The 13,027-nt window shown below is 41.3% G+C and overlaps 1 protein-coding gene across 1 annotated transcript in view; it reads right to left on the reverse strand.

Annotated features, from left to right (window-relative positions):
* SEC14L1 (SEC14 like lipid binding 1) overlaps positions 1 to 8,367 on the reverse strand; it is a 77,485-nt gene extending 69,118 nt beyond the window's left edge. Inside the window, exons 1-2 of the mRNA XM_044002172.1 lie at positions 8,145 to 8,367; positions 4,508 to 4,598 (exon numbers count right to left, since the gene is read on the reverse strand). Coding sequence (XP_043858107.1) covers positions 4,508 to 4,570 — 63 coding nt within the window. The 5' untranslated portion in view covers positions 4,571 to 4,598; positions 8,145 to 8,367. The remainder of the gene's footprint in view (positions 1 to 4,507; positions 4,599 to 8,144) is intronic.
* Positions 8,368 to 13,027: the final 4,660 nt, after the last annotated feature.

Here is a 13,027-nt window from a genome sequence, read left to right on the forward strand (position 1 = left end):
GCATATTGGGGTTAAGTGACTTACCCTGGGTCACACAGCTAGTAAATGTCAAGTGTCTGAGGCCGGATTTGAATTCAGGTCCTCCTGAATCCAGGGCCAGTGCTTTATCCACTGCACCACCGAGCTTCTCCACAATACATCTCTTCTGATAGTGCCAAATGTCATTACCTCATTCATGGACTATGGGGAGAGATCCCTGGTTGGGACTCCTGGCCTCAAAGCCTCTCTCCAATCTATTCTACACTCCATCTAAATATGAGCTTCTCGAGGGCAGGAACTGTTTTTGCCTTTCTTTGTATCCCTAGCACTTAGCAAGATGCCTGGCACATAGTAGGAGCTTAATAAATGCTTGCTGACTGACTGCTATGAAAGCTACAGAATTTTAAAAAACTACTTGTGATTTCATATTACCTCATCTTACTATATTGACATCACAAGGGTAACCTGAACTCTCATTTTAACTATGATTCATGATAAATACAATATTGGGATAAATTCAGATGAGTAAAAAGAAAAATTAAATAAATTCAGTCCACTTTGAGAAAAAGTTGCCCAGTATTATTTACAATTCTAAATATAAACTGTGACAACAGGACAAAAAAGAAAGGTGTGGATAACTGAAATCCTTGAATAATCCTAAAATCACACTTTTTTTAGCCTTATATTTCACCCTCTTTCACAAAGAATTTATCGGATAAGCCAATAGTTATAGTGATTTGTTTAAGCTGAGTTTTCTTCCCCCTGAGATATATGGTTATTTCATTCATCTTTCCTTATATTCCTCTACAGTTTGTTTTGTTTTGTTTTTTTGTGGGGCAATGAGGGTTAAGTGACTTGCCCAAGGTCACACAGCTAGTAAGTGTCGAGTATCTGAGGCTGGATTTGAATTTAGGTCCTCCTGAATCCAGGGCCGGTGTTTCATCCACTGTGCCACCTAGCTGCCCCCTACAGTTCATTTTCTGACATGTTTCCACTTTCATAACAGATCCCCAAGATGGACCTCAAAGCTGTTTCAGTTCCTTTCTTAAGGAACTACTGTGCACAAGATAAATGACACTGTGGTAGCAGAGTAGAGAGCTGGGCTTGGAATCAGGAAGACCTGGATTCAAATTCCACCCCTAGCATTTATTAGCTATTCAACCCTGAAATTAACTTCTAATCTTTTTTTTTTTTAGTGAGGCAATTGGGGTTAAGTGACTTGCCCAGGGTCATACAGCTAGTAAGTGTTAAGTGTCTGAGGCCAGATTTGAACTCAGATACTCCTGACTCCAGGGCCAGTGCTCTATCCACTTAGCCACCTAGCTGCCCCCTGAAATTAACTTCTATGTTTTTCTGGTAACTCTCAAGCATATACTAAGTCATAAACAAATTAACAGAGGAAGATCTTGCAAAGGGAGTTTCTCCCACAGAAGAAATCACAACTCCTTTGATTATATGTACATGGCAGCTAAGGATACAAGAACAATAACAAAACAATCCCTGCTTTCAATGAGTTTACACTCTCTTTAGGGAATATATGTACACAGATAAGGTGGATCAGAAAAAGCCTCCAACAGGAGGTGACATGTGTATTATGTTTGAAGAAACCTTAGGGATTCTAAATGGGAATTTAAGGAAAAAACACATTTCACTGTACAAAGGCACAGAGATGGGAAATTTAATGTCATATGTAGAGAATGGCTGCTGACTAGTGGGACTGGAAAGGGGAGTAGATGAAGAAGAATATGTTCTAAGACTAGAAATCATATTTAACGAAGTGTTATGGCCAGATCTGTGTTTTAAGAACATAGATTTGACATCTCTGTGGAAGGTGGATTGAAGAATAATCTAGGCTTAAAGTAATGAGGGCCTCAACTAGGGTAGAAGCTGTGTGAATGGAGAGAAGGGGACAAATGCGAAAGATTTTAAAGTAGAATCATGAAGACTTGGCAACTGATTACATATGGGAGTTGAAAAAGATGAAAGGGAAGTCAAGGAGCTGAAGAGGATAACATCAATGAAGACACAACAGAGGGAGAAGAAAAGATAGCTGATCATCTAGAATAGTATTTATCCATTTGAAAGATAATTATAGAGTCAAAAGAGTGATGAAACCAAAGGAAGAGAAATAAGGGGGTGGAGACAAAGAAGAGCCAGAAGTAGAATGAAGACTAAGAAAAGGCCACTGGATTTAGCCGCCAAGAGATTTGTGTCTACCTTAGAACAGTTTCATTTCAGGGGTAAACGAATAAACCAAACTGCTCAGAATTAAGAGTGAGAGATGAAGAAATAAGCATAATAATAGGTAGCACTTTAAGGTTTACAAAGTACTTTGGAAATTTTATCTTATGTGATCCTCACAACAACCCTCCATTTCACAGGTGAGAAAACCGAGTCAGAGGTTAAATGATTTGACCAAAGTCTCAGTCAATAAGTGTCAGAAAATAGATTCAAACTCAAATCTTCCTGACTAGGTCCAATGATCTGTCATGATGCCATGGCACCCCTTCTAGGGGTATGATGAGAGAAATAATAGCAATGATATCTCAAGGCAATAACAGGGTCAAGTAATGGTTTCTTTTTTTTTTTTTTTAAAGTATGGGGAAGATGAACATATTTGTAGGCAGTAGAGAAGTAATCGATGGATAAGGAGACTGGAGATGAGAGGGTATGATTGAGGGGGCAAGCTCCCAGAGGAAATAGGAAGGGACAAAACAATGTCATATATTAAACAGGTAAGCAATCAGTATTCACTGAGGGTAAATGAGTATCCAAATGTACATGTTACAAGCTGGGTATATTTTTCAAGCACTGAATAGGTGATCAAAGCTCAATATATAAAGATAGATCTATAAAAAGTCTGACCACATGACTAATACAGGAGGCACAGTTAGGTTATGTTCTAAGAATTCTTAAAGTCAGGAAACAGAATTTAGTCCTTGCTTTGCTAGTTAACTGTGTAAACTTGGACAAATCATTATACTTCTCTAGATCCCTGTCCCTTCATCAATACAATGAAGAAGCTGGACTAGATGAGTTCTAAAGTCTCTTCTGGTACTACTAATAATCTCATACTTAACCTTTTATTAGGGAATTCAAGTATTTATTTTAAAATCTTAACAGATATATAAGTAAATACCCATAAAAAGGACTGTCTTTTCTTACCAGCACATGGGACAAATACCGAGGACTGATGTCTTAGAATTCTAAGATCAAGTAGCATAAAGATCATTCAAGAACTAAACATCTCTACAAACTAAATCCACAAGGCTAAAATTCTATAATATAACTACAGAAAATGGGAAAGGACTAGTTAACATAAAAATACACTTTCACTTTCAGAATCCAAAATATTTTCAGACAACTCAAAAGTTTAATTAGCATTATAACAATAACACAACACTTAATGGCCAGGAAAAGATTTAAATATACCTCACAGTAACCTGAGTAGAATCAAGCTTTTTTATATATTTGGTTAAGGAGACATAATTTCACATATGGTATATTTAAATTATTGTCATGAATAAAACTATCAGTATGACTTAATAATTCCTTGTTGACTGACTATAACCCTAACACAGAGTATCTGTTTTAAAAAACTGTAGAAAAAAAGTTAAAATGCACAACTCTCAGCTCTTTTCTTTTCTTTATAAATATGTGTTTTAAGATTTCTTTAGGGGGCAGCTAAGTGGCACAGTGGATAAAGCATCACCCCTGGATTCAGGAGGACATGAGTTCAAATCCGGCCTCAGACACTTGACACTTACTAGCTGTGTGACCCTGGGCAAGTCACTTAACCCTCAATGCCCCACCCCCCCAAAAACAAATTTCTTTAAGAACAATAACTAAGAACTACTGAAATGGCTTTTATTTAGTGAAATTTCCGTCTGTTCTCATGCACTCAGTGAAACTCCTCTAAAATCTCAATAGAAACTTACATGTTGACTAATTCTCATTAGGGCATATGTGAAAGAAAATGGTTCTTATTTAAGAAATAAAGTGCTTTTCAAAAAGTTATTGGGAAATTAAAACAAAAATTCAATCCTGAAGTGATAAATGCAAAGCCTACCTAAAAGGAATGCTTCCAAAATGTGTTTCAATACAAAGAGAACAACAAAAAAAGGAAATGTTTTTCATGCTCCCTTTTTTTCCTTCCTTTTTCTCTTAAAGAAAAGATACGGTGGTAATCCTGAATGAAGAATTATTTAGTCAAGTTTCCATTTCTGTTTTTCAAGGAAAAACTAAATAATGGTTAAGCAATGAAGATTTTTAGCGGTATTTTTTTTCAAATAGGTACAATTTCTCAATTTTTTTACAAAAAAAAATAGTTCTGTATTTTAAAAATCAAGGTAAAAAAGTAGATTGGTTGAATAGAAAAGCATAAGAAACAAAGCATGAGGAATAGAGAGGCAAGGATAAATATTAAAACAGAGTCTAAGTTATCAAGTTTGTAAAAACAACAACAAAAGCACATTTAAAAAAAAATTTAAAAAAAAAACCAAAACAATGAATAAAGTAATGTACTTACAGCCATTATTAATTCAAAGGGGTGTTTATATACCCGCACTGGGGATTGGTATTTTTGCACCATGATTGTAATGTTTTAGCAATCTTCAAACCTGCAAAACACATACAAACATATCATGATGGGGGGGAAATGTAACTATCTTTGCACATTATATCACTGCCCCTCCTCAAGAGTAGGAAAACAGAAAGAAGTTAAACAAATAAAGGAAAGAAAATACAATCAGCTGAATTTTTAGGAGAATTTAAGAAAAGGCAATTGGATAATTTTTTTTAACATGAAAATAACAGTTTAGTTAATAATAGTGGGGAAAAAAAGGCAACCACGCCTTTTATTTTAGAGTCCTGGATTCTACTACAAAGTCTGCCTGTCTGATGATAAAAAAGTCAATTAAGCTCTTTGGGCCTAAGTTTCCTCATCTACTAAAGAGTTTTCACACATTTATAAGGTATCTTTACATAGAGAAGAAAATTTCTATTATTTTAAGATATGGTGGGGGTGGCTAGGTGGCGCAGTGGATAAAGCACCGGCCCTGGATTCAGGAGTACCTGGGTTCAAATCCAGCCTCAGACACCTGACACTACTAGCTGTGACCCTGGGCAAGTCACTTAACCCCCATTGCCCCACCAAAAAAAAAAAAAGATATGGTAAAAACTAGTTTATTCCCCAAACACTAAGTGTGAGGATAACATGAAGAGATAAAAATGAAAAAAACACACAATTCATATTAAGCACTAAGCTCAAGGAAAATATTGTATACAATGTGAATTTTGGTAATTAAATTTTATTTCCCAATTTGTATAATAATTTTCAGTTTTATTTATTTATTTATTTATTTGATTGTTTATTTTATTTGTGGGGCAGTGAGGGTTAAGTGTGTACAGATTAGAACCTACATTTAGGAATTTAAATTACATATAAGTGTCAAGTATCTAAGGCTGAATTTGAACTCAGGTCCTCCCTGAGGAGGGAGCTTCAAGAAGCTAAAGGAAAGTTTCTCAGACCCATTCTCATTAAAGATCTGTAAATATGTACATAAGTACCAGGGAAGTCTGTGCTGAAAAGAACCCTTTTATAATGTAACCATCCTCTAGTTTGTTGGATGAATGCCAGTATGAATTTTTTTAAAAATGCACTTGGTTTCTCAAATGCAGAACTGCAGAGCTGGAGGACAGAAAGAACCCAGAGGACAAGTAAACCCCCTTCATTTTACATGAGGCAGTTGAAATCTAGGGCCATAGCATAGGTAACTTCCCCAAAGAGGTGAAACAGCACTTTGGGGAGATGAGAGAAAAGATGACTAACAGGGAAAGGGACCAGAATCTGGTTCTTCTGATTGCAGTTCAGTGTTTTCTCTATTACTTGCTGTGTCCTTAACCTCTGTTATAAAACCAGATATTTCTCCTGCCAAACTGATTAGTTCCTTTCTTATTTAAACTAATAACATCAAATCTGACTGACAAGTATGTGCCCTATCCTGTAAGAGATTCAGATGACATACAGCATATGATATGCACACAAAATAAAATCTAGTTGGCAAAAAGTTTAAAAATTTCTAGGTAATGGTAATAAAAATTCAAACATTTTATATCATTCATGGTTCTACTATAGTACTTACTATAGGACTATTAGCATTTCATTTTTTTCTTGTTCCTTTTTATGTAGCAACTTTTCTACAAGAAGCCTTTCCCAACTCCTCTTTAACTCCAGTGTTATTCCTTATTTATTCTGTATTTATATTCTGTATATATTTGTTTGCTTTTAGTGCTCCCCCCACCCCTCATTAGACTGTAAGCTCCTTGAGAGCCAAGACTGTCTCTTGAATTGCCAGGGCACAGTGCCTGGGCTCTGGAGCTTAATGTTTACTGATTCTTTTTGGAGTAGTTTATTATTTTTTGTCACTCTCAGAGCTAAACTCCAGGATTTTCTCTTAACTCTAATACTTCCATTAGGTCTACTAAAACTCAGCATTTGATCTTGGGAAAAAATCATAAACACATTTAGTTCACCACTTACTGTTAAGGGGGTTGATTATCATATATAAAAGGCAACAGATCTCTGGAACAGTGTGGTTCAGTTTTTAAGAAACTGTAGCAGTGGGGCAGCTAGGTGGTGCACTGGCCCTGGAGTCAGGAGGACCTGAGTTCAAATTCGACCTCAGACATTTAACATTTACTAGCTGTGTGACCCTGGGCAAGTGACTTAACACCAATTGCACCCCCCCCACACACACACACACACAGTAAACTGTAGCAGCCATTCATTTCAGTGAACTGAACTATTTGTTTGTTGAGCTACTCATCCGATTCCTTAGAAAATCGGCTTAACATGCTACCTGAGAAACTGGTAGAACCTGGGATGTTTTGGGACCAAAAAACTTATCCCAAAAGAGAACTCTGATTACAAAGGCTAAGTGACATCTTTTGTTGGGCTGCCTCTAGGGCAATTCATTCTCTTAAAAAGAGTTCAGAAAGATATGTGAGGAAACTAAGCTACTAAGTTTAAAAAGAAGCCCAAGAGGAGGGTACAGCACCCTACCCCTATTGGAGAAAAAAGCAATTAGTGAATAACAGGTAAGAAAACCCTAGGAAGTGAGCAAGAAAATAAATGCCAGACCCCCAAAATTCTGGCTCCTAGAAAAAGAAGTAGAGAAAGGGAAAAGGTGTTTGGGGGTGGCAAGAGTACCCAGACGGTTTGGGAGAATACCAAAGAAATGTAGGAAGCACATATCAAAGGCAGAAATGAAGACTTTATCTCTGGAGAGACTGTGAAAGTAAGCAGAAGGGGCTGAAGACGCAGAGGTACGGGAAGACTCAGCGGAAACTTCGGCCATCCGGGAAGAAGTGAGGACGTAACTCGGGGCTAAATCCTGGAGTGAAGGCTAGGAGGGGGAAGAGGGAAGATGGGGGGAGGAAGGCGAGAAAGGGGTTAGTTAAGGAAGATGAAGGGCGACTGGAGAAAACAAAGACTTAAAAGTTAAAGGGAAAGAAGAGGGATGTGATGAGAAAGGGGGGAGAACGTGAGAACTTGGAAGGAAAGAGGGACAGAACCCAAAGGGAAGGGAAAGCAAAGGGAGAGGAAGGAAGGAATTGAGAAGCGGGGGCAGAATCTTGACAGGATGGCTTGGAAGGGAGGAGGAGGAGGTGAAGAGGCCACAGACCATCACCACCACCACCACCCCCCAGGCCCAGGAGAAATGGCCTAGGGGAAGGAAGCTGGGGAAGGACCTGAGAAGGGGAGACCCGGACCCGAGGGAAGGAATGGCGAGAGGCGGCAGTAAGGGCCCAAGGACCGGTTTGCTGTAGGGAGCAGGGAGTGAGGATGGCCTGGGAGAAAAACCCGTCCTAGGGGCTCAGAACCAGACTACTTGGAGGTGGAGCCGGACCTAGAAGCCCGGAGGGGCTTAAGTAAGGGGAGCAGGACCCCGGATCCTTGGGAAGGAGGCGGCTGGCACGGACGGGGGTAGCCAGAAGAGCACCGGACCCAGCACCAAAAAGGCTGGGATGCGGAAGGGCACCCTCGGCGGGGCGGGAGGCCGGGGGAGCCCCCAGCGCCCAGCCCGCCGGCCGGCCAGCCATCCCCCAGGCTTTGGAAGGGCCGGGAGCGCGCACAATGCCCGCCCGCGAGGACGCGCGCCTACCTCCTGTCAGAAAGGCCGGGTTCGGAGCAGAGGGCGGCGGGAGGCGCTCATCCCGGCGGCTCCGGCGGTGTCGGAGTCGCTGCTGCTGCTGCTGCTCTACTAGTGTGTCTTCTGCTTCTAACGCTACCGCTACTGCTGAGGCAGATCCTCCGACCGCTGGTTCCGGGGAGTGGGCTGGGGAGGGGGAGGAGGAGCAGGGAGAAGAGAAGAGAAGGGACGGGTGGTTGTTACGGGTGACGGAGAGGGCGGGGCCCAGACGGCCGAAACAGGCGCACATGCGCAGCTGGGACCGAAAATAGGCGGAAGCTGCGGGGGACGACGGTTGCTAGGGTAGAAGGAGGTGGGAGGGAGTGAAGCTGGTTAGAGAGGGGGAGGGTCTATGAGAACGACCTGTGCCGAACCTCAGCTGCGCAAGCGCAAAGAGGGGTGCAGAAGGGGTGGAGAGTTCGCTCGCGTGGCACTGAGAGTAACGTCACAGCCCCGCCCACCCCATTTGTCGGCGTTCCAGGGGGTGGGGTTAGAGAAAGGAGCTGAGGTTTGGGACCTGGAGGACCCGGATGCGGTCGGGACAAAAGGGGCCCGAAAGCTTCAGGCCGGCTAGACGATCTGAATAATAGATTTGTTTTCCTGATTCCATCCCTTCAAGTTCACACGCATTGGCACAGTTTCCGATCTTCTTCCTCCTGTTTCTTCACTTCTTTGTCCAACATTCGGTCCTTCCCCCTTTTACTACCCCTACCCCTGTGACCTGGGAAAAGTAACTGACCCCTCTGGGACCTCCTTTCTAAAATGAAGGATTTGGACTAGAATAGATGATCTCTCAGACCCACCTTCTAAATCTGAGATCACAGAGAGGTCTTTTTGCCCCACCCGGAGAAAGTCTTCCACCTCCCTCTTACGGTGTCCGGGCCATTTCGTGTCCTGGAATTTGGAAGAGCCCCAGGCCGGCAGATGACCTCAGGGCTAGACCAGCGAGATCGCCTTCTGGTTGGTTTCCCTGCCTCTAGTCTCTCCCCTCCCCAATCTAATCCTCACTCTGCTGCCAAAGTGATTTTCCTTAATCGCAGATCTGATGATATGCGGCACCAAACAGGCACTCAGTAAACCCCAACTCCCTATTATCTCCGAAAGCAAATAGAAAATTCTTTTGGGGGCACTCAAAGTTCTTTATAACCTGACCCCTCCCAGTCTTATCACACACACTTTACTCCCCGACGGGTACTCCATGTTCTAGTTACACTTGCGTTCTTGCCATTCTTCAAACATGACGCCATCTCTAGATTCCGTGACTACATTTTTTTCACTGGCTGTCCACCCTGCCTGAAATGTTACGCTCCTCACTCTGCTTCCTGGCTCCAATCCCAGTCTGCAGGAGGCTTTTCCTGGATCTCCACCTCCACCCCACCCCACCCCCCACTCAAGCCACAACACACAGCTAGTGCCTTCCCTCTGAGTATCTTCTGTTTGCACTGAAAGTGTCTTGTAGGTACCGTTATGTACACGTGGTCTCTGCCACTGAAATGTGAGCTCCTTGTAGGCAGGAACCATGATTTATTCCTTCTTTGTATTGAGAGATCCGCAGCGATCCCTCACCCAACTCCCCCAGCCACCACCAGTGGGGAATGGTCCTCCCCCAATAAGGGAACTTTCCACAATCAGATGATCACCCCCATCAGTCCTCTATAAAATATCTGCCTGTCTCCTGCTCAAGGAGATTGGTATCTCAGAGTCAGGCCTCTGTGCTATGCCTTCTCCCCATGAGAAGTTCAAGGATTTCTCTCTTGGTTTCCTTTCCCCAGCCCCTAAATAAACTATTATCTTATTCTATTGGATTTGTGTACAAGAGGGTGTAATTCTTTAAAGAGGAATTCCTAAGGACCCCACCCTTACCCCGGCCCCAAATCCGTACCCTAAACCACCATCTATTTCCCCATAATACCAGCCTGGGGGCAAAATCCCTGGGGGCAGCAAAGTGGATAAAGCCCTGGCCCCCGATTCAGGAGGACCTGAGTTCAAATTTGAATTCAGACACTTGACACTTATTAGCGGTGTGACCCTGGGCAAGTCACTTAACCCTCGTTGCCCCACCAAAAAAAAAAAAGAAAGAAAGAAAAGAAAAGTGCCTGGCACGATAGCAACTGCTTAATAAATGCAGACTGACTGATGGCAGTAGCAAAACCCAGTTGCATCTTTTTTTGGCTTAGATAAATGTTACTTTAGCATCCAGCTGGGTTGGATATTGCGGTGCTATGCCACCCTCTGTGTGAAAAGTGGGGATTAAAGCTCAGGGATCTGAGTTTTAGAGGATGGGCAATAGACAGTGACTGATGAAAAGGGCGGGGAGGGGGGGGTAGGCTATAGGGAGGGCCTCTAGCTCTAAATTTGAAATGAGATGACATTTGGGAGGCCTTATGGTGTGGGAGGTAACTTCAAACACAAATATACTATCTATTTTACTAAGAAATAGGCAGGACTACAGAATAATAAGAGTTTTTGTTGTTAAACACACTAGAATTTAGCCATCCAAATGAATGTAGTCACTCTAGGAAACTGGGCAGTAATTCAAAACATTTTTGCAATTCCTTCTTTGGAATTTGCCTTTCAGGGTCAGTTTATGAGTCACAAAAAAGAAAGTCAGTCTCTTTGTAGTCATAAAGTGTTTCTAACCAAAGAGACTCAGATTTTCAGAGTTAGAAGGGAACACAGAAACCATCTCTAACTCACACACCACTCCTTCTATAGCATCCCCTAAAAGCGGTCATCTAGCCTTCTCTGGAACACTGCTTCCCAAAGCAACCCATTCCATTTGGGTACGACTTAGGAAGCTTTTTCTTACTTCTTTCACTTCAAGTCTAAATCTTCCACTCTTTTTGGCCCTAGAAAGAGTGGGTGGAAATTATAAATAGGCAATTTTTCTCTTCCACATAACAGCCCTTCAACTATTTGAAAACAGGTGTCATGTCTCCTCCCCTCCCCACCAAGTCCAAGTTAAACAAGCCCAATTCCTTTAACTGATCCACAAAGAACAATCTGATGAAAACAGAATCCACAAACCACAGATCAATGCATTTGATATAGATTCCTGAAAAAATTCTTGAAGGGATCCTCAAAGAGATGGTTGATAAACATCTAGAAAGTGGTGATTACAAAGAGCCAGCATAGCTTCATCAAGAATAAGTTATGGGACAGCTAGATAAAGTACCGCCCTGGAGTCAGGACGACCTGAGTTCAAATACGGCCTCAGACACTTGACACTTACTAGCTGTGTGACTCTGGGCAGGTCATTTAACCCCCATTGCCCTGCAAAAAAACAAATACAAAAACAAACAAACAAAAAAGAATAAATTATAGGGGCAGCTAGGTGGCGCGGTGGATAAAGCCCCGGCCCTGGATTCAGGAGGACCTGAGTTCGAATATGACCTCAGACACTTAACACTTACTGGCTGTGTGACCCTGGGCGAGTCACTTAACCCCAATTGCCTCACTAAAAAAAAATGACAACCCCACCCCCCAAAAAAACCGCATCTACCCTCAAAGAACAAAGATTAAAGCTGTTCAAAAAGGTTATGCCAGAGATTCTGAAGGCAATTCCCTGGGAGCTAGCAAAAATGTTTTCAACAATGACAGTATCATTAAAACAAGAGGCTAAAAACAAAAGAGGCTAGTCAGTTCTTTTTTGTGGAAATAAAACCTAAGAAAGTACCTATCAATTAGGAATTTCTGAATAAATTATGGTACGTGAATTTAATGAAATATCATATTTGCTATAAGAAATTATAAGAGACAGTTTCAGAGAAACCTGGGAAGACTTGTATAAACTGATACAGAGTGAAATGAGCAAAATCAGAACAGTTTATGCAATAACAACTTTGTAAAGACAAACTACTTTGGTAGACTTGATCAGTGTATTAACCAACCATCATTCCAGAAGACTGATAATGAGTCATGCTATTCCTCTCCTGACAGGGGCAATGGAGTCTGGGCATGGCCAATGTGAGAATTTATTTTGTTTTGACTACTTGTATTTGTTACAAAGGTTTTGTGTTTTCCTTTTTATTTCTTTTTCTTTTTTGAAGGGTGAGAACAATGGGTGGGAGAATAAGGAGAACAGATTGGAGGAAGAAAAAAAATGAATGCTTGATGATTTTAAAAATAAAATAATAAAAATGTTTAAAATGAGTGTCTCAAAGTAACCACTTTAAAAGGAACAGTGCTCATTTGTATGTATAACTTCTGATGTTAATATGTTTATTTTAAAAATCATTCTCATTAACTTGTATTCACATCTTCTTTCCTGAGTCCTATAATATGGTTGTCCCCTGTGGTCCAGGGGGACTCCTTCTTAGTAAAAGGCCCAAGCTAATAAAATTCAGTCCTGAGAGAGTTTGCTTTTCCTAATAGTCTCTGACTTATTATGTTCCTCCCCAAAAGTTCTAGAGAAAATTTCTCTTATAAAGCTTAGGTATGTTCTAGGGTCTCTTCCAAAAAGATTTTCAAAATCCCTTCTAGAAAGGGATTAGATACACTGTACAAATTAGATACAAGATATAGGATAAAGTGGATATCAGTTCTAGGTATATTTCCTCTACTACAAAAGAAATTCTTGAAATACAGAAGACTCAGGGCAGTTACATGGCAGAGTGGATAAAGCACCAGCCCTGGATTCAGGAGTACCTGAGTTCAAATTCAGCCTCAGATACATAACGCGTACTAGCTGTGTGACCCTGGGCAAGTAAGTCACTTAACCCCTGTTGCCCTGCAAAAAAGAAAAAAAGAAATACAGAAGACTCCTAAGACTGTATTAAGTACTCAAGACATGAAATAATAGCCCATGGGGGCAGCTAGGTGGTGCAGTGGATAGAGCACCAGCTCTGGAGTCAGCA

This window comes from Dromiciops gliroides, chromosome 4, assembly GCF_019393635.1.
Source record: "Dromiciops gliroides isolate mDroGli1 chromosome 4, mDroGli1.pri, whole genome shotgun sequence".
Classification (NCBI taxonomy): domain Eukaryota; kingdom Metazoa; phylum Chordata; class Mammalia; order Microbiotheria; family Microbiotheriidae; genus Dromiciops; species Dromiciops gliroides.